This window comes from Bos taurus, chromosome 11, assembly GCF_002263795.3.
Source record: "Bos taurus isolate L1 Dominette 01449 registration number 42190680 breed Hereford chromosome 11, ARS-UCD2.0, whole genome shotgun sequence".
Classification (NCBI taxonomy): domain Eukaryota; kingdom Metazoa; phylum Chordata; class Mammalia; order Artiodactyla; family Bovidae; genus Bos; species Bos taurus.
Genome location: NC_037338.1, coordinates 94,008,256 through 94,030,218, shown reverse-complemented (window position 1 = coordinate 94,030,218; position 21,963 = coordinate 94,008,256). Strand labels below are relative to the sequence as shown.

The 21,963-nt window shown below is 37.5% G+C and overlaps 1 protein-coding gene across 4 annotated transcripts in view; it reads left to right on the top strand.

Moving 5' to 3' along the window:
• The window catches only part of RC3H2 (ring finger and CCCH-type domains 2), a 59,812-nt gene extending 38,154 nt beyond the window's left edge, over positions 1–21,658 (top strand). Inside the window, exons 10-21 of one of the 4 annotated variants that reach the window (XM_010810362.4) lie at positions 374–682; positions 9,567–9,781; positions 10,448–10,881; positions 11,459–11,629; positions 13,392–13,538; positions 13,891–14,104; positions 14,337–14,421; positions 14,690–14,771; positions 14,872–15,006; positions 15,274–15,381; positions 15,479–15,627; positions 16,389–21,658. In XM_010810362.4, the coding sequence (XP_010808664.2) occupies positions 374–682; positions 9,567–9,781; positions 10,448–10,881; positions 11,459–11,629; positions 13,392–13,538; positions 13,891–14,104; positions 14,337–14,421; positions 14,690–14,771; positions 14,872–15,006; positions 15,274–15,381; positions 15,479–15,627; positions 16,389–16,584 (2,245 nt within the window). In that variant the 3' untranslated portion in view covers positions 16,585–21,658. Of the gene's footprint in view, positions 1–373; positions 683–9,566; positions 9,782–10,447; positions 10,882–11,458; positions 11,630–13,391; positions 13,539–13,890; positions 14,105–14,336; positions 14,422–14,689; positions 14,772–14,871; positions 15,007–15,273; positions 15,382–15,456; positions 15,628–16,388 lie in introns of those variants that run through there. The other 3 variants (XM_010810365.4, XM_010810364.4, XM_059891846.1) reach the window with 3 other exon arrangements.
• The last annotated feature ends 305 nt before the right edge of the window (positions 21,659–21,963 follow it).

Below are 21,963 nucleotides of genomic sequence, written 5' to 3'. Positions count from 1 at the left end.
TACTGGTTCCTTTCATTTTTTACATAGTGTACTTTGTATTCCAGGTATACAGAGTTTTTCAGAAAGATCTCTTCCTACTCCCTCAGAATGCTTTTTGAATACATGTGTACTTTTTTTGCTATATTAATTGTGTGCCTAAATATTATAAGTGTTGTGTGTATACATATGTATATGAGAGATACATTCTAATGTGCCAGCTATTATAATTGAGTTTGATAGTATTTGATATTTAGCTGAATAAAGGTTTTTTCAAAGCTATTCCTTCCTTGAAATTTTTTTCCCATTGCCTACCTCCCCGCCCATCCCCCCTTTTTTTAACTTAGGGTAAGAGTTAGTGAAATATTTACTGATATGTTTATTGTTTTTGAAACAGGTATCGATTAAGGAACAAAAAGATCAATGCAACTGTAAGAACGTTTCCTCTTCTAAATAAAGTTGGTGTAAACAACACTGTCACAACCACAGCCGGAAATGTCATTTCTGTCATAGGAAGTACTGAAACAACGGGGAAAATTGTTCCAAGTACAAATGGAATTTCAAATGCAGAAAACAGTGTTTCCCAGCTAATTCCACGTAGTACTGACAGTACATTAAGAGCTCTGGAGACTGTGAAGAAAGTGGGGAAGGTTGGCACCAATGGTCAGAATGCTGCTGGGCCTTCTGTAGAGTCTGTAACTGAAAAGTAAGTAGTAGGTAAAAATGTTTACATAAGTAATTTAGTCTGTTTATAATTGCCTGAGTATTTTTATTTATCCCGAGGGAAAGCAGGTAATCAGAATTTTTATGCAGATTATTTCATGTAGTAGAGATAGCACTAAATACCAAAAAAATTTGAATTCTAGTCCTGGCTCTGCAATTGAATAGCCCTCTGACCTTGGAAATTCACTTCAACTATGGGTGTTTTCTTCAACTGTAAGCTGAAGAAGTTGAACCAGAATTGAGTTTTTCACACCTTATTTCCTTGAACTTTAGGAATGAGTCCATAGAGGTGCCAGAAAGGAACTAAGTAGAAACGTAAGCAGGTGAGATGCTTGAGCCTCCAGCCCCTGTTTTGATTAGAACAGCTCCACTTTGTGCTCTGTAATGGTGGGTAGTTGTTAAGAGAGAAATCTTTGAAGCCAAATTCTGTGGGTTCATTTTGGCTCACCCTTCTCTAGCTGTATGATCTTAGGCCAGTTACTTAATCTGTCTTCCTTAGTTTACTCGTCCATAAAATTGATATAATGATACTACCTACCTGGTATGTTGATTGTGAGAACTGAATGACTTAATACTGCAGTATGCTTTGCTCAGTGCCTGCCACATAGCACTCACTAAATATCTGCATCTATTACTATTGTTTGGGATTTCAGCATAAGACTTACTTTGGTAGAAAAGCTTTGGTACTTTAAGAAAAAAGTTTTAAAACTTCCACATTATCTGAAAAGTTACTTTCACCTCTAATGTCTCAGGCTTTTGTATTCTTTTAGTGTCTTAAAGTCTGAGGTAAAACATACTCAGATTATGTTGCCCATAGTCTGTCAGTATCTATTGTATGCCATATAGGGAAAAAGCATTATGCTAGGCACACAGTAAATCACTAGTGATTTCAAATAATAAATGGATAGGTAGACATTTGTATTGTTTATTTGTGCAGTTAGCATGTGATAGGGAAATTTTATATCTACTTATAAGTATAACATTATATCTACCTACTGCGGGCAGGAATCCCTCAGAAGAAATGGAGTAGCCATCATGGTCAACAAAAGAGTCGGAAATGCAGTACTTGGATGCAATCTCAAAAACGACAGAATGATCTCTGTTTGTTTCCAAGGCAAACCATTCAATATCACAATAATCCAAGTCTATGCCCCAACCAGTAACACTGAAGAAGCTGAAGTTGAACGGTTCTATGAAGACCTACAAGACCTTTTAGAACTAACACCCAAAAAAGATGTCTTTTTCATTATAGGGGACTGGAATGCAAAAGTAGGAAGTCAAGAAACACCTGAAGTAACAGGCAAATTTGGCCTTGGAATACGCAATGAAGCAGGGCAAACACTAAAAGAGTTTTGCCAAGAAAACGCACTGGTCATAACAAACACCCTCTTCCCACAACACAAGAGAATACTCTATACATGGACATCACCAGATGGTCAACACCGAAATCAGATTGATTCTGTTCTTTGCAGCCAAAGATGGAGAAGCTCTATACAGTCAGCAAAAACAAGACCAGGAGCTGACTGTGGCTGAGACCATGAACTCCTTATTGCCAAATTCAGACTGAAATTGAAGAAAGTAGGGAAAACCACTAGACCATTCCGGTATGACCTAAATCAAATCCCTTATGATTATACAGTGGAAGTGAGAAATAGATTTAAGGGCCTGGATCTGATAGATAGAGTGCCTGATGAACTATGGAATGAGGTTCGTGACATTGTACAGGAGACAGGGATCAAGACCATCCCCATGGAAAAGAAATGCAAAAAAGCAAAATGGCTGTCTGGGGAGGCCTTACAAATAGCTGTGAAAAGAAGAGAAGCGAAAAGCAAAGGAGAAAAGGAAAAATATAAACATGTGAATGCAGAGTTCCAAAGAATAGCAAGAAGAGATGAGAAAGTCTTCTTCAGTGATCAATGCAAAGAAATAGAGGAAAACAACAGAATGGGAAAGACTAGAGATCTCGTCAAGAAAATCAGAGATACCAAAGGAACATTTCATGCAAAGATGGGCTCGATAAAGGACAGAAATGGTATGGACCTAACAGAAGCAGAAGATATTAAGAAGAGATGGCAAGAATACACAGAAGAACTGTACAAAAAAGATCTTCATGACGCAGATAATCACGATGGTGTGATCACTGACCTAGAGCCAGACATCCTGGAGTGTGAAGTCAAGTGGGCCTTAGAAAGCATTACTAGGAACAAAGCTAGTGGAGGTGATGGAATTCCAGTTGAGCTATTCCAAATCCTGAAAGATGATGCTGTGAAAGTGCTGCACTCAATATGCCAGCAAATTTGGAAAACTCAGCAGTGGCCGCAGGACTGGAAAAGGTCAGTTTTCATTCCAATCCCAAAGAAAGGCAATGCCAAAGAATGCTCAAACTACCGCACAATTACACTCATCTCGCACGCTAGTAAAGTAATGCTCAAAATTCTCCAAGCCGGCTTCAGCAATATGTGAACTATGAACTTCCAGATGTTCAAGCTGGTTTTAGAAAAGGCAGAGGAACCAGAGATCAAAGTGCCAACATCCGCTGGATCATGGAAAAGCAAGAGAGTTCCAGAAAAGCATCTATTTCTGCTTTATTGACTATGCCAAAGCCTTTGACTGTGTGGATCACAATAAACTGTGGAAAATTCTGAAAGAGATGGGAATACCAGACCACCTGACCTGCCTCTTGAGAAATTTGTATGCAGGTCAGGAAGCAACAGTTAGAACTGGACATGGAACAACAGACTGGTTCCAAATAGAAAAAGGAGTATGTCAAGGCTGTATATTGTCACCCTGCTTATTTAACTTCTATGCAGAGTACATCATGAGAAACGCAGGACTGGAAGAAACACAAGCTGGAATCAAGATTGCCGGGAGAAATATCAATAACCTCAGATATGCAGATGACACCACCCTTATGGCAGAAAGTAAAGAGGAACTAAAGAGCCTCTTGATGAAAGCGAAAGTGGAGAGTGAAAAAGTTGGCTTAAAGCTCAACATTCAGAAAATGAAGATCATGGCATCCGGTCCCATCACTTCATGGGAAATAGATGGAGAAACAGTGGAAACAGTGTCAGACTTTATTTTGGGGGGCTCCAAAATCACTGCAGATGGTGACTGCAGCCATGAAATTAAAAGACGCTTACTCCTTGGAAGGAAAGTTATGACCAACCTAGATAGCATGTTCAAAAGCAGAGACATTACTTTGCCAACAAAGGTTCGTCTAGTCAAGGCTATGGTTTTTCCTGTGGTCATGTATGGATGTGAAAGTTGGACTGTGAAGAGGGCTGAGTGCCGAAGAATTGATGCTTTTGAACTGTGGTGTTGGAGAAGAGTCTTGAGAGTCCCTTGGACTGCAAGGAGATCCAACCAGTCCATTCTGAAGGAGATCAGCCCTGGGATTTCTTTGGAGGGAATGATGCTGAAGCTGAAACTCCAGTACTTTGGCCACCTCATGCGAAGAGTTGACTCCTTGGAAAAGACTCTGATACTGGGAAGGATTGGGGGCAGGAGGAGAAAGGGACGACAGAGGATGAGATGGCTGGATGGCATCACTGACTTGATGGACGTGAGTCTCAGTGAACTCTGGGAGTTGGTGTTGAACAGGGAGGCCTGGTGTGCTGCGATTCATGGGGTCGCAAAGAGTCAGACACCACTGAGCGACTGATCTTATCTGATCTGATGGTCTTCCCTCAGAGAGGTCTTGGAAGAGATAGAGAACATTGTCTAGTTTAGCAAATGTTGCTTATACACTAATTCTGAGCTCTGCTTTTGGCACTCTTGAAAATACATGAGATGTATATCTGTGCCTTTAAGAAACTTATGACATAATGGGGGAGACAGCATTTACATAAGTGAAGCAATATTGCAGTTGGATCAAAGAACAGGGAAATATTATATTGCTGGGAGAAGTATTGGAAGAAAATTTAGATGTGTACCTTGGCACCAGATAATGGATGCCTTGTGTTAAACATGCTAAGGAAATGAGCTTTTGAAAGATTTTGGCAAGGTAAAGTTGTAAAACCATAATGTCACTCAACCATGAAAGACTAAGGTACTAGTATGTATTACAATATGGATGAACCTTGAAAACATTATGTTAAGTGAAAGAAGCTAGATGCAAAAGCCATTATGGTAGAATTCCGTTTATGTGAATGTCCAGAATAGGCAAATCCATAGGAGACAGAAAGTAGATAAGTAGTTGCTAGAGGCTGTGGCTGGGGGAACAAGGGAATGGGAAATAGATGCTAATGAATACAGGTTTCTTTGAGAGGTGATGAAAATGCTTCTACAGAATAAGATAATGGTGATGGTTGCACAACCTTGGGAATATACCAGAAATCACTGAATTGTACACTTTGTAAGTGTAAATTATATCTCAGTGTTTAAAAACTTTCAAAAATAAGAAAATCTAAGTAAATCATTTATTCATTGATTCAAAAATTGTAAATCTTCTGCTCTGTGCTACATATCAGACCAGTTAGCATAGTTAATGAAAATGAACTAAATATACTCCCTACCTCTCAGTGTCTTCCAGTGTAGCTTGGGAAACAGATATGAACAGATACAATATATGCTGAAAGGTACTGCAGCAGAGTTGGGTTCCAAGTGTTAACTAAAACACGAAAAATAGCAATAATTCTGTCTGAGGTTAATTGTGGAAAATTTTTTAGCAGTAAGGTGATGACACCTGAACTATTCCAAAACTATGACTAGTTAGGAAGGAAGGGTCTTGTCAATGGAAAAAGCAGCTCAGACAAAAGCATGTAGGTAAGAGGGACTGCAAGGATATCAAACCAGTCAGTCCTAAAGGAAGTCAGTCCTGAATATTCATTGGAAGGACTGATGCTGAAGCTGAAACTCCAATACTTTGGCCACATGATGTGAAGAATTGATTCATTGGAAAAGACCCTGATGCTGGGAAAGATTGAAGGCAGGGAAAGGGGGATGACAGAGGATGAGATGGTTACATGGCATCACTGACTCGATGGACATGAGTTTGAGCCAGCTCTGGGAGTTGGTGATGGACAGGGAGGCCAGAGTCGGACACAACTGAGCAACTGAAGTGAACTGAGGAGGGTCTACTGTGAAGGAGGGCCTGGAATCCTGAAATTCATCTAGAGTGTAGCTATAGTAATCTAGCTATCTGGCCAGAATGAGATGGAAAGTTAGATTTTTTCCTTAAATCTGAATTTTTGGGATAGCTTGCATGATTTCATATGGCTTTGAACCTTGTCATCTAGAACCAGACATCCTGGAATGCAAAGTCAAGTGGGCCTTAGAAAGCATCACTTTGAACAAAGCTAGTGGAGGTGATGGAATTCCAGTTGAGCTTTTTCAATCCTAAAAGATGATGCTGTTACAGTGCTGCACTCAATATGCCAGCAAATTTGGAAAACTCAGCAGTGCCCACAGGACTGGAAAAGGTCAGTTTTCATTCCAATCCCCAAAAAAGACAATGCTAAAGAATGTTCAAACTAACACACAGTTGCACTCATCTCACATGCTAGCAAAGTAATGTTCAAAATTCTCCAAGCCGTACTTCAACAGTATGTGAACTGTGAACTACCAGATTTTTCAAGCTGGATTTAGAAAAAGTAGAGGAACCAGAGATGAGAGTTTCAGAAAAATGTCTACTTCTGCTTCATTGACGACGTCAAAGCCTTTGACTGTGTGGATCCAGCAAACTGTGGAAAATTCTTAAAGAGATGGGAATAATAGACCACCTTACCTACCTCCTGAGAAATCTGTATGCAGTTCAAGAGGCAACAGTTAGAACTGGACATGGAACAAGACTGGTTCCAAATTGGGAAAGGAGTATTTCAAGGCTGGATATTGTGACCCTGGTTATTTAACTTACATGCAGAGTACATCATGTGAAATGCCAGGCTGGATGAAGCACAAGCTGGAATCAAGATTGCCAGGAGAAATATCATTAACCTCAGATATGCAGATGACACCACCCTTATGGCAGAAAGCAAAGAACTAAAGAGCCTCTTGATGAAGGTGAAAGAGTGAAAATGTTGGCTTAAAACTCAACATTCAGAAAACTAAGATCATGGCATCCGGTTCCATTACTTCATGGCAAATAGATGGGGAAACAGTGACAGACTTTATATTTTGGGCTCCAAAATCACTGCAGATGGTCATTGCAGCCATGAAATTAAAAGACGCTTGCTCCTTGGAAGAAAAGTTATGACCAACCTATACAGCATATTAAAAAGCAGAGACATTACTTTGCCAACGAAGGTCCGTCTAGTCAAAGGTATGGTTTTTCCAGTAATCGTATATGGATGTGAGAGTTGGACTGTGAAGAAAGCTGAGCGCCAAAGAATTGATGCTTTTGAACTGTGGTGTTGGAGAAGACTCTTGAGAATCCCTTGGACTGCAAGGAGATCCAACTAGTCCATCCTAAGGGAAATCAGTCCTGAATATTCATTGGAAGGCCTGATGTTGAAGCTGAAACTCCAAAACTTTGGCCATCTGATGTGGAGAACTGACCCATTTGAAAAGACTCTGATGCTGGGAAAGATTGAAGGTGGGAGGAGAAGGGGATGACAAAGGATGAGATGGTTGCATCACCAACTCAATGGACATGAGTTTGTGTAAGCTCCGGGAGTTGGTGATGGACAGGGAAGTCTGGCATGCTGCAGTCCATGGGGTCGCAAAGAGTCAGACATGACTGCATGACTGAACTTACCTGAACTTGAACCTTGTCATGAATTTGAGTGCCTTTTTCCTGCAGTCTAAGACTTTGCCATTCAAAAAGTACTTATCCAGATTTTATGGTATGTGACATTCTGATACGGAAAAGCAGATAATCTGTGTAAAGCACTTAGCATATTGCCTAGAATAAGCTTAGTAATTGCTGTGTACATTAAAACAAACTGTGGAAAATTTTTAAAGAGATGGAAATACCAGGCCACTTTACCTGCCTCCTGAGAAATCTGTATGCGGGTCAAGAAGCAACAGTTAGAACTGGACATGGAACAACAGACTGGTTCCAAATCAGGGAAGGAGTACGTCAAGGCTGTATTTTGTCACCCTGCTTAGTTAATTTATATGCAAAATACATCATGCGTGATGCCAGGCTGGATGAAGCACAAGCTGGTATCAAGATTGCTGCGAGAAATACCAATAACCTCAGATATGCAGATGATACCACCCTTACAGCAGAAAGCGAAGAACTAAAGATCCTCTTGATGAAAGTGAAGGAGGAGAGAGAAATAGTTGGCTTAAAACTTAACATTCAGAAAACTAAAACCATGGCATCTGGTCCCATCACTTCATGGGAAATAGATGGGGAAACAATGGAAACAGTGACAGACTATTTTTTGGGCTCCAAAATCACTGCAGATGGTGACTGCAGCCATGAAATTAAAAGACTCTTGCTCCTTGGAAGGAAAGTTATGACCAACCTATACAGCATATTAAAAAGCAGAGATATTAAAGATATTACTTTGCCAACGAATGTCCGTCTTTTCAAAGCTATGGTTTTCCAGTAGTCATGTATGGATGTAAGAGTTGGACTATAGAGAAAGATGAGCGCCAAAGAATTGATGCTTTTGATCTGTGGTGTTGGAGAAAACTCTAGAGAGTCACTTGGACCGCAGGGAGATCCAACTAGTCCATCCTAAAGGAGATCAATCCTGAGTATTCATTGGAAGGTCTGATGCTGAAGCTGAAGCTCCAAAACGTTGGCCACCTGATCCAGAGAACTGACTCATTTGAAAAGACCCTGATGATGGGAAAGATCGAGGGCAGGAGGAGAAGGGGACGACAGAGGATGAGATGGTTGCATGGCATCGCCGACTCAATGGACATGGGTTTGAGTAAGCTCCTGGAGTTGGTGATGGACAGGGAAGCCTGACGTGCTGCATTCCATGGGGTCACAAAGAATCGGACCCGACTGAGTGACTGAATTGACTTACTGTTGTTATGAGGAAATCCTAATTATTTTCCTTCTTGCCTTTATTGAACTTCAAAGAGTAAGCCCAGCACTAAAATACCTTTAATGTCTAAGCTGTTTGTACTTACTATTCTTATCTACAATTTCTTAGTTATTTTCTACATTTTGATACACAAATACACATAAAAGTAAGCATCTTCTAGATTAATCTCAGCTAGACTTAAAGGCACCCCATATTCCTTGTTGTTTATAAAACTGTTGCTTTAATAAGGGCTTCTTTAGTTTGAGATGCAGTGTATTGAATTCCTGCATCATTAACAAGATCTTTTTCTTCAGTTACCACCACATATCTTCTCTCTGCCAGAGTTTGACTTCTTCAGAGGATGTAAGAAGCCACGGTAAGATCCTCTGGAAGTGATTGCGTGGTGACTCAACAAAAAGTCATTTGTGTTTTCTTTTTTTTAAATAAAAGAAAGCTTATGTGTTTTTCATCAGTTTAATGAGTAATACATTTTATTGGTATTCTGTTTGTCCAGCAGATATTTACTGACTACCTACTGTGTGGCAGGAACTTTTCCATTTGTCCAACAAATACTACTGAGTGCCTTCTATATGCCACAAACGTTTACAGTCCTAGGGATATAGCAGTTAACAAAATGGACGAAAATCGCCTTTCTTCATTGAGTTTACATTTCAATTAATCTTAACTCTTAATAGAACAGTCCTACCTGGAATTTGTGTTTTTTTTTTTCACCCTCACCAAAATATGATATCTTTTACTATAATCTTGTGAACTAATAGTAGAAGGTAGCAGTAAAATTCATTGCCTTATTTGTCACCTGAAAAACCTGAAGCATTGTCTGTCAATGGTCACTATATAATTTTATGAAAAATTCCTAATGATGAAGACTTAACGGACATAGGCAGTGATGTATCATTTCCATTTGTTAAATTTTTCCTCTAGTAAAATTGGCTCTCCACCCAAGACTCCTGTAAGTAATGTAGCGGCTACCTCAGCTGGGCCCACTAGTGCTGGAACAGAGCTGAATTCTGTGCCTCCAAAATCCAGCCCATTTATCACTAGAGTACCAGTATATCCTCAGCATTCTGAAAACATTCAGTATTTTCAAGATCCAAGGACTCAGATACCCTTTGAAGTCCCACAGTACCCACAGACTGGTAAGTGATTTTAGATAATTCTAAGAAAAAGAAACTACAATATAACATTTGTTGTAGTAAATCATTGAGTCATTTATAGCTATCTAGAATATCTACATTAAAAAAATTAATCCTTTGGACTGTATGACCCTTAAATTTTCTTCCTGTCTTAAGAATCTATGATTCTACCTACCAATAGTTTTAATATTTCTCAGTCCTATGAATCAAATATGGGGTTCATGATGAGCTTTAGTGAGTTTTGTATATCCTCAGAAATAATATACTAAGTGTTTGGTGTATATACACTTAAAGTATAATTTTGAAAGGACAGCACACAGCTTATATGGATTAAGAAGGATGTCTTTAAACTCTGCTCCCCAAAAGATTAAGAATCAATGATCTAACTAATTACTTAAACCAAAACCTGTGGCCCTCGAAGGAAATTTACCAGGCATCTGTTAATAGTTCATTGTATGTTTTTAAGGAGCAGTTTAACAAAATGTTGAATGTTAAGGATTTTGATATAGTGGTGTCTTGAAAGCATGTAGTATCTTTGTAATCCAGGGGTAACTAAAATTCAAAACTTATGTTATTTTCCCACATTAAAGGCTGCTTTAGACTTAAACCATTATAAGATGTTAAATATTACTAAAATTACATTAAATATTCCTCTTTCCAATTTTCAAGGATACTACCCACCACCTCCAACGGTACCAGCTGGTGTGGCTCCCTGTGTTCCTCGCTTTGTGAGGTCCAATAATGTTCCAGAGTCCTCCCTCCCACCTGCTTCCATGCCATATGCCGATCATTACAGTACATTTTCCCCTCGAGATCGAATGAATTCTTCTCCTTACCAACCTCCTCCTCCGCAGCCGTATGGACCAGTTCCCCCAGTACCTTCTGGAATGTATGCTCCTGTGTACGACAGCAGGCGCATCTGGCGCCCACCTATGTACCAACGAGATGACATTATTAGAAGCAATTCTTTACCTCCAATGGATGTGATGCACTCGTCAGTGTATCAGACGTCTTTGCGGGAAAGATATAACTCATTAGATGGGTATTATTCAGTGGCTTGTCAGCCACCAAGTGAGCCAAGGACAACTGTGCCTTTACCAAGGGTAAGTGATAATGGAACTAGGAATGCTAGCTAGTACAGCACAGTGGTTAAGAGTCTAGTGTCTGATGTTACAACATTTGGGTATATCCTGGCTCCTTCACTTACTAATTGTGTAACTTAATGGAATTTACTTGACTTCTCTATGTCAGTTTTTTCACTTTTGATGGAAATAATAGTAGTACCTACCTCATAAGGCTGTTGTGAGGATTAAATCAGAAAAAGCTCTTAGACTTGGACCTGATGCATATACATGCTCAATAAATGTTATGTTTGGATACGAAAGTGATCAGAAAGTAAAAAGAAATCTTCAAGATACAAAGACAGGGCCTGTTTTTTACTATCCCCACATATATACATACGATTTTCCTAAACCAGAAAAGTGAGTGCTCAGATTTTACTCTTAACATTATTTAAACCCTTTCATTTAAGTGTATGGAGAATAGGCTAGGGGGACTTCCCTTCTGTATTCTTTTTTGTCCCAACAGTATAATAAATGTTCACATTATTTCCACAGAGCATAGTTAAATTTATTTACTGCTCCCTAGATGATTAAGATTGTTTCTTTTGTCCCCCCTTAGGAACCTTGTGGTCATTTGAAGACCAGTTGCGAGGAGCAGATAAGAAGAAAGCCAGAGCAGTGGGCACAGTACCACACTCAGAAAGCACCTCTTGTCTCTTCAACTCTTCCTGTGGCAACACAGTCACCAACACCACCTTCTCCTCTATTCAGTGTAGACTTTCGCACTGATGTAAGAAAGAAAGGTTTTAATCACTTGATGTTGCAGGGACAGGTCAGACGACTGACTTCAGAGCACTCATTCAAGCTAGGGATAGCTGTGTTGGATATTTTGCATTGGTTTGGTGGCAGTTGAGTTTAATTCAATAAACATTGAGTATGTAAGCTCTATGGCCAGGCATTGTGACACTGAAGACTGCTAACAAATCACAGTCCTTTTCCACCAAGAATTCAAGTCTTTCCAGCACTATAGTTCTCCTTATTTTTATAGATTTTATTGATAAATAAGATTTATACCCACCATTTATTGAGCACTTACGTGGCCAGGCACTGTGCTAAGCATTTACATGTTATTTAATTCTTACAAAATCCTTAGGGGGCAGGTATTACCCATATTTTATAGGTTAGGAATCCTACTCAGAGAAGTTAAGTAATTTGCCCAAGTAATAAATCGAGCCTATAAATAGCTTGGATTTGAATTCTGGTCTGTCTGAGGCGTTTCTTCCCTACTTCACAAGAAGTGCAGAAATGACTATTATTCATGGTGTTTTAAATCACTGTTAAGTATTGTTCTTATCATTTCAAGACAGGTTTTGTACCAGGATTGTTTTAATGTACCCTGTTTTCCATACTGTTATATTTAGAGCAAACCGTTAATTTTTCTTTGATTCATCTGGTTTATTCCCTATCCCTAGATATACTAATATAAATTTTTTTTCTAACCTTTTCATTAAATTTGCAAAATTTCAACATATGCAAAAAGAGAATAGTAATAAACTTCATGTATCCATTATACAGTTATCAACTCAGCCAATCTTGTTTCATTTGTAGCCCTTCTTCCTACTGATTTATTTTGAAATAATCCTGGAAGTAATCCTAGACATCATATTTTTCCATCCGTAACTGTTGAATTTTTAAAATAGACATATTTTTTTAAAAATCCTAGATAGCATATTTTTCCATCCATAAATTTGAATTTTTAAATTCATCTTCCCAGTCCCTTTGTCAGATCCCCAGGCTGGGAAGCCTGACCTGGGGCTCAGAATCTTCACAATAGTGGGAGAACTTCTTTGGTATTATTGTTAACCAGTTTGTGGGTCACTCATCTGGCTGGTATGGGATTTGGTTTCATTGTGATTGTACCCTTCCTACCACATCAGTGTGGTTTCTCCTTTGTCTTTGGACGTGTCAGGTATCTTTTTTTCATGGGTTCTAGCATCCTCCAGTCGATGTTTGTTTAACACCTAGTTGCAATTTCAGTGCTCTCGCAGGAGGAGATGAGCGCATGTCCTTCTACTCTGCCATCTTGAACCAATCCCGATCCAAATTTATCTCATCAAAATTAGACTTCTTCAAAGCAGCTAACCATCTTGAGAAGAGTGTTGCCACTTGCTTAATACGAAAATGTATTTCTATGTATGTGTTTATGTATGTGTGTGTTTTTTTTGCTTTTTTTCATTTTTTGGAGCACTTTGTACCATGTTAGAGGCATGCTGTAAATTGTTTTTTATTCTGGGTAGTGTCACTCTGGGGTTCCTTATGAATTCTTAAAGGACAAAGTGAAAAAGAGAAGGCATTCTGTTTCTGTTAAGATGTAATATAAATACGTACTATTTATAACTTTTTACAGTTTTTATATTAGTTATTGAATGTTTAATTATTCACTATAAAGTGCTGTGAATTCTATAATAGTTACTTTATATTAGTTACAAGTTTGTAATTTAAATTTCTTATCAATTGCCTTTGCTTTTATTTTTCGTTCTTTTTTTAACCAGTTCTCTGAAAATGTGAGTGGCACAAAATTTGAAGATGATCATCTTTCCCATTATTCTCCCTGGTCTTGTGGCACCATCGGTTCTTGTATAAATGCCATTGATTCAGAGCCCAGAGATGTGATTGCTAATTCAAATGCGGTATTAATGGTATGATTTGGGGGGCAAGGGTTATGCATGTTGATTCAAATTTTAGAATGATTGAAAGCTTTCGTCTTCATTTTGTTGCTATATACAGTAACTCATCTGTAAGCAGCAGATATATTTAGGTAAGTCTGAAATAAATTGCAGCCAGTGTTTATTTTATTTTATTTTATTTTTTTCAGTGTTTAAATTATTTGAACATAGTGTTTTAAAAATAGATGTTGGGTTATGACTGAGATATACAGTTAATATTAAATTTACCAGAGAACCTAATTTCATGTTTTTTTTGAAAGCTTTTACTTGTATTATTAGCTGAAATAATTGCCCACGATCTATTTATTTTCTTCTGTTTATACAGGACCTGGACAGTGGGGATGTTAAGAGAAGAGTGCATTTATTTGAAACTCAGAGAAGGACAAAAGAAGAAGATCCAATAATTCCTTTTAGTGATGGACCCATCATCTCAAAATGGGGTGCGATTTCTAGATCTTCCCGTACTGGTTACCATACCACGGACCCTGTCCAGGCCACTGCTTCCCAAGGAAGTGCAACCAAGCCCATCAGTGTATCAGGTAATCCATATCATTAGTACTTCACCTGGTATGGTCTAGCACTGTGCTTTATAATCCTCACTCTGTTAGGTATAGAACATGTCTCTCCATTTAACAACCACTGTAAACCTAGAGTTAAACAGCTTAGCCAGGAGAGCATGGCTACTTAGATAAAAGTGGATTTTTGGGGGAAGGTATACATTCACATCTGCATCTAATTTTTCACTTTTCTGGTCATTGTTTCTTTCTACAGATTATGTACCTTATGTCAATGCTGTTGATTCAAGGTGGAGTTCATATGGTAATGAGGCTACATCATCAGCACATTATATTGAACGGTAACGTTGCTCTTAATTCTTTAGGATTCTCTATTCTCAGACTTGTCTATATTCCCAAAGTACAGATCGAAGTCCCAGTTATTCATGAACTGTGTTTTGCTAGTGTTAACTATATAATGAATTTCTGAAAAAAGTTTACATCTGGAATAATGATTGAAACTTTCAGGGTTGATCTGTTATGTAAAACATATATAGTATATAGTTATTATATAGTCATTACTTCTTTAGTTGCTTCATTTTGTAACAGTAAACAAATTTCTCTTTAAAGCGACAGATTCATTGTTACCGATTTATCTGGTCATAGAAAGCATTCCAGTACTGGAGACCTTTTGAGCATTGAACTTCAGCAGGTAGGCTCTGTGTCAGTCAGCTTTGAGTTTATTTTTAAAAAAAGAATGATGTTTAAAAGCTAAAGGCTGGAACCTGACTCTCTTTTTTTTTCCCCTCTAGGCCAAGAGTAACTCATTGCTTCTTCAGAGGGAGGCCAATGCTCTGGCTATGCAACAGAAGTGGAATTCCCTGGATGAAGGCCGTCACCTCACATTAAATCTTCTAAGTAAGGAAATTGAACTGAGAAATGGAGAGGTAAGGACACTGACCCTCTCAGCTTCATCCCTGGTATATTTGCTGTTTGCTGCTGCTGCATGTTGTTTTATCCATTGTTTAGTGCATTTTATGCCATTACTTAGCATGGCTTTTTCTGGTAGATGATTGCTTTTAAAATTTAACAGTAGCAATAAAATTGTAATCCCAGATTTCTTTTCTTATATCAGTCATTGAGATTCGCATTTTCATTTAAAAGGGAAGCCCCAGTTTCCACAGATATGAAATCAGTATTTTTCTTAATTACAGAGTGATTATACAGAAGATGCAGCTGATACTAAGCCTGATAGGGATATTGAGTTAGAGCTGTCAGCACTTGATACTGATGAACCTGATGGACAAGGTGAACAGATTGAAGTAAGTACCACAATTAGATATCCAGGAGGCTTTACTCCACTGGAAATTAAAGTACACAACATGTTCCTCCCGAAGGATTAACATTTTATTTGCGTAGGAGATCCTGGACATACAGCTTGGTATCAGTTCTCAAAATGATCAGTTGCTGAATGGAACAGCAGTAGAGAATGGGCATCCAGTCCAGCAGCACCAAGAGGAGCCTCTGGAGCAGAAGAGACAGAGTTTAGGTGAAGACCGTGTGATTCTGTGAGTGTTAGACGTAAGATTCATAACCACTGGGCATAAGCCATGAATATTTAAAGAGAAATAGATACACCATTAAATTCATTTTTGATTTTATCCTATGAGGGGAAAACCTCATAGTAATAAGGCAATGATTTGGTCAGTCTGGATTTTTAGGAGAGCAGAGGTAAATTTGAACTGTCAAAGTGCTCCATGCTAGTAGCCTCAAACGTGCTTTTTATTGGGATCAATGTTTATTTTTATACTTGAGCATCAGAAGGATAAGATGGTTGGATGTCATCACTGACTCTGGACATGAGTTTAAGCAAACTCAGGGAGATAGTGAAGGACAGGGAGGCCTGGCATGCTGCAGCTCTTGGTGTCACAAAGAGTCAGACATGACTTAGCGACTGAACAACAATCAGGTTATACTTTCACTGTCTGACAGGCAAGCATCAAAACTACAAAATGCAGAATGAAAACCTAAATAAAGGGTTTCCCTTTAAAAAAATCATGTTAAGATATTCTCGATCGTTAGTATAATTACTGCCAAAAATATGGGTTTATCATGAACTTGATAGTTTGTTGGCCTTAAACTAACCAATCTTCTAATTTTTTATTATAATTTTTCAAAAATGGGATTTTTTTTTAGTCACTAAAAAAAAAGATATGCTGTTTCTAGGGGCTCTTAAAGTGTGTTATAGCTTTTATTCAGCATGCATGGTTACTCCTAAAAGTTTTCGCTTAAAGCTAATTTGTTTTCAATGTCATTTATTTTCTCCCAGGGAAGAGCAAAAAACAATTCTGCCGGTAACTTCTTGCTTTAGCCAGCCACTCCCAGTGTCCATCAGCAATGCGAGTGGCCTACCCATCACCACATCTGTCAGTGTTGGCAACCTCATTCTGAAAACTCATGTTATGTCTGAAGATAAAAACGACTTTTTAAAATCCGTTGCAAATGGGAAGATGGTTAATAGCTGAAAGGAGGTTCATCTTTCAAATTTGTGACCATACCATGGAAGCATTTACACTAGCTTTTTATATATATAATATATATTATATAATGTATATTTTTTTTAAAAAAAAGATATTACTGGGGGCATCCATTTCCTGTGGACTCTTTGATACTTTAAGCCCTCTTGCATTAGCATTATGAAAAAAAAGAAAATTTACTTTACTAGGGTAACACGTTCACTTTCCAGAAGTGATTGGAATTTGGACATTTAACTTAAGCTTCAAGCAGCTTTTTATGAGTTTGTAGCAATCCGGTGCAGTAACTGAGCCATTTCCTATTTTAAATGGCTTCTATAGAAAATTAACAACTCAGTTATTAAACTAGCAGGATCCTACAATGATACATCTAGTGAAAGTAGACTTAATTAACTTATTTATTTCTATTTTATGTTTCACTGAGAGAAGTTTCCATCTCATTCCAGCTGCTTTATTTATCTTTTTCATGGGACTTTGCATGGATTTTTTTTCCTTTTTTTTTTTTTTTTTTAAATTTTGAAGAGTGGAGTTAGACGTTCTTACCATAGAATTTTACAGGGTTATATACTAGGTTTCTTTACTGCATTATATGTAGGAGTGTGGTGCAGTGCTTTTATCTGTAGCATTTAACTTTTTTTTCAGTTTTCCATTTTTCAAGAATAGTTTCTGCTTTGTTAATATTTATACACAGGCTACTTGTTGAAGTAAGTAATTAAATATATAACCAAGTGCCTAAGTCTTTCAGCTGATGTACTAGATATTAAATTCTCCTAAGTTATGCAGAATCGTTTTTACAATTTTGATAAATTATGCACTAATGTAATGGCAGTTTTTTAAAATGCAGATTTAAGCCTGTACATTATTGAATCTGATGACTTGGCAAAAGAATCAGGTGCTTTCAGCTTTTTGAGAAAACCCTGTATGTAGCGTTTGCACTGACTAACAAGATGGTATTGCTGGGTTTTTAATTTAATTAATTTGGATGTTCATTGCATTATCTTGGTTAAATATTGTTTATTGTTACTTCATGTTGGGGTTTAATTTTCTTTGTTTTCTGTTAGGTTGATAAGACTATGAACCATGTAATAATAGAATATTGGCTAACCTTTATTCATACTTAAAAACATGAATGATTGCTGCCCTGCTAAAATGTGACTGAAAAGTGTTTTGACTTGGCATCTGAAAGTATGCAGTATGTTCAACCAGCTGTGCTCCAGATTTGTGGGAGATATTTTACTGAAACCTAAATTTCAGTCAACATTTGAAAACAAAAGCTGGGCATTCCTTCCTGGTGATCTTACCTATAGTTTGTGTCTTTGTTCCCCCCCCCCCCCCCCTTATTTCTTTAAGATTAGTTTGACTTTTATTATTATTTTTTAATTAACTTCTGTGAAGTTGTTTACTCTGAAAATTGTACTGGAATATTTTAAGCCAAGCTGATCTTTCACCAGGTGTACTGTATGTAAGGGCTTTTCCTGCTAGCAAGATGCTTAAACAGGATCATGTTATTGGTCGTCTGAGCTATTTAGTTGTTTTACAAAACCACAGCATTGTATCAGATAAGATTTTGATAAAAAGTTTTGTGCACATTTCCAGGGGCGGGAGGGTTGACATTTCCCTGAAATTTCTTGATCAGAATGAGTAAATACTGTTGTTTGATACCTGTCTTAATGAACATGCTCATAAGGTGACTGATAAGTTGTAAATATACCTGAGAAACAAAGGGGTAGTTTTGATATTCTGGTGTCAGTATGGAAGATCTTACACATTTATTTAATACTCAGATGTATGAAGATGTTTGTTTGTAGCATAACAGCACAGTAGCCTTGACTTAGTTTCCTTTGGTTAGTACTGTACCTTTTTGCCATGGCCAGTGCCCCTTTCCCTGCAAAGACATTTTATTTATTTCACTCTGTAACCTGAAATGAATAGGAACAAGAGTTTTAAACCATGTTACATTAACTTATTTCCAACATTATGAATTAGCCTAGGATATTACAGGAACGTGATTGTTATATAATTTATATCAGAACCTTTCTATAAAATATGCGCTTATTACATTTGAAATGCTTCCAATGTACTTTATTTGCTGTTTGTATTTCCAAAAAGGATATGCAAACCAGTATGTCTATTTCATGGATATTTAAATAGTGAGATCTTCCATGTTGAAGGTAATGTATTTTTTTTTAAGATTTTAAAATTGCTATTTTGTTACAAAATAGAGACCTATTAACAGTTTGAGAGCTCCTTATGTGCCCTCAGGGAAAGAACCCTCTGTGCAACAGAACTACGCAAAACATCTTCAGCACGTTCTGAGGGTGAATATATACTACATAAATTGATCTTGTGTATTTAACCTTATCTTTTTAATTTTAAAATTGAAGTTTTGAAACTTGGTTGTGCTCTGCTGGAGGGGGTTGGGATAAACTGCTTAGGTGTTTGCCTACTTGTCCAGTGAAATTACATTTGCATCAGTGTATGTATATACCTGCCAACTTTAATGGTATGTCTCAGAACACTTATATTAAAATAATGCTTGTCTTGCAGCAGGTGATCCCATAAAACAATAATTCCTTGTTCTTAAAAACTTACTCTCTTCCTCACTAACAGCATAGGAATTGTTTCTGTGTAGGGATGATTCTGTATTGCATCCTTTATGTAGTGACCATCTTCTGTTTCTCATGGCGTGAAGTAAATGTGTAGTAAAGACATTGGTTCTCTGCCACTTGAGAAGAAAGAGCAGTTTATCTGATCCTTCTTCTGAAAGGTACCTAATGGTATCATAGAGGAGAAAATCACAAATCAGACCTAGAGTGTGACTTTTATAGTGGGGTTATTCCCTGTCATTTGACCCTTTTACCAACATGTTCATGATGTACATATATTTGAAATCAAAAGATATAAAGCAATAGGAGAGGAAGTTTGTAATGTCAACTAAACTGCATATGTGGTGTGTGGTCTAATTAGGAAAAAGTAGTCTGAGGTCTGAAAAGTGGGAAAATGGTGGGGGGTTTTTGTTTTGTTTTGACTTTTTGTGTTTTGTAAAACTTCTGAGTCACATTCTGAAGTTCATGTGCCTCATTCAGATACTATGATGTAGCATCAGTAGTTCTTTCCTTATGGTCCCATCTCACCTCATGAATCCTGAGAAAGTTACTGAAGTATTTTGTCTAGTTGGTACCTGAACAAAGCAGATTCCTTTGCTTTCCTGCCATGACTTTCAATACCATCTCATAAACCAGCGTCATGCGTGAAAGTTGTGGATCGTAATTTTTAAGAGGAGGTACTTCGGTGGGTCAGTAGCACTGATACTTTTCCTAGTAGCTGTTTACTCTCAGAATAATAAATGAAACCTCCTATGCTAGAAATGAAATTTTCTATTTGTGTGGATCTGGTCACTTTCAACTCACATTTCAAGTTGATTCTAAGTTTATAAAGCACATCTCAGTTTTGTATGTTGCTTTGAGAAAATTACAGGATGCACAGTAATTTGTAGGAATTTAAAATGGGATCATTTAAACATTTGAAAATTTGTTTTAAAAACCATCTAGCTTGCTTGTACATTTTAGATGTTAAAGCCCTTGTTGTCTTGTTAACAGGCGTGGAGTTTGTAATGATCAGATTGAGCATGTGATTTCAGCTTTGAATCTGAATATTTCTTCCCTAGTTGCTAGATTCATTTTCTGAGCAGACTGTCACTAGTATTGGTGACTAATCATTCAAGGGGAAAGTTGCATTTGCAACTGTGTATTGCTTTTCTGGAAGAAATTTCCTTGTGTCTTAGTGAATGAAGAGTGTTGTTGGGATCACTTGCTGTAACTCCTACATAAGAACCCCTTCTGCAAGCAGAACACAAATGCACATGCTCAAGGAGTATCTCATCTTCTGAATAAATTGAATAAATTTGCTAGTCATTCCTTTATACTAGCGGTTTCTTTGTATCCCTTTGCTGGCAAGGGAATACAAGGAGTCAAGGCCACCAGTCAGAACACCCCACATTTGAGTGGAGTCCTATTTTTACTCCAAGAGCAGTTATTCCCCGAAGTCTGAAATTGGCAGTTTTTTTCTTTTTTTAAATAAAAAAATTTTAAATCTCCTTAAACCAGTGGAACACAGACACTGGCTGCACTTAGTACTGCCAAAAGCCAAGGTCATTTGCATATATTCCATCAATCTGTCCAGAATTAGGCCTCACTTTATAACCCAAGGCATGGAAGTGCATGCATTCTCTTAGCTGGGCAAACAATTATACTGTAGTTGTGATACAACACATGTGGCTTTTATTTGTACTGCACATATCCACTGTACAGCCACTTGGGAGTATCGTGGTTAGCTTGCAGCAACTGCTGTCTGCATTTATACTGTTTATTGCATATTCTTTTCCCTGGAAGTGAAAGAGAAATGTTTTTTCTTGTTGCATTGATTACATTTTATAAATTTGCTTAGCTGGAAAGTTTGGGAAAAGAGGCCTGTTTGTCAATTGTACAACCGATTGTGAAGCTCTAGTGTGAATATTTTTACGTCTGTATTAGACATTTTCTTTGCAAATCTATTGTTCGATTGAAATGTAAATGAAATTAAAAGATGGTGTACACCCATCATGTAAAAAGCAGGCACCATCTCTAAGATGGATTTAATGCTCATTTTTAAGGCATATACTCAGCTTCTATTTAAAACTATAATTTAAAATAATTCTGTACAATGAAATGGGGAATATATATGGGAATAAATTCTATTCCATTTATTTCAATTTGAATTTTCCAAATTGTAATGTTTCCCTTTGTGCTATAGAAATAGGATTAAACAGGGGAAGGCTAGGATTCATAAGGCCTGTATATGGGGGGAGGGCAGAGATGGAACAATGAGGGTTGTGATGATAGTGAATAGCAAAGAGTGAATTCTGTGTGTTTTTGCTGTAGCACTGAAGTGAAGAGATATTAGCTTTGGCTGTTCACAGAATAGAGCATCATGATTTCCAGTGTTTGAGAGAAAATTGATGGAACAAGTTTGCAGTACTTGACATGTATTTGCATGCACAAAATAAAATTATTTGTCCACCTTAAAAGTTGTTTGTTTAGTATCAATATTAAGTTTATAGTGCATTTTAGTTACCTTGACTTCCTTGGCAAATTTTTTGGTTTCACCAAGCTACCAGGATACTCTTTGAGATTTAAATAATCACCTGCCTCATGCATTCATCACTGGTAAGGATCTGAAAGAAGTAGATAGGCCAGGGAGGTTGAAATACTCCTTAATTCGATCAGTCACTTTATTCATTCAATGTAGAGTATTTTCTATATGGAAGATGAGGACATAGATAATGCCAGCAGTTCACAATCTAGTGGAGAAAATAGACTAAATACACAAATA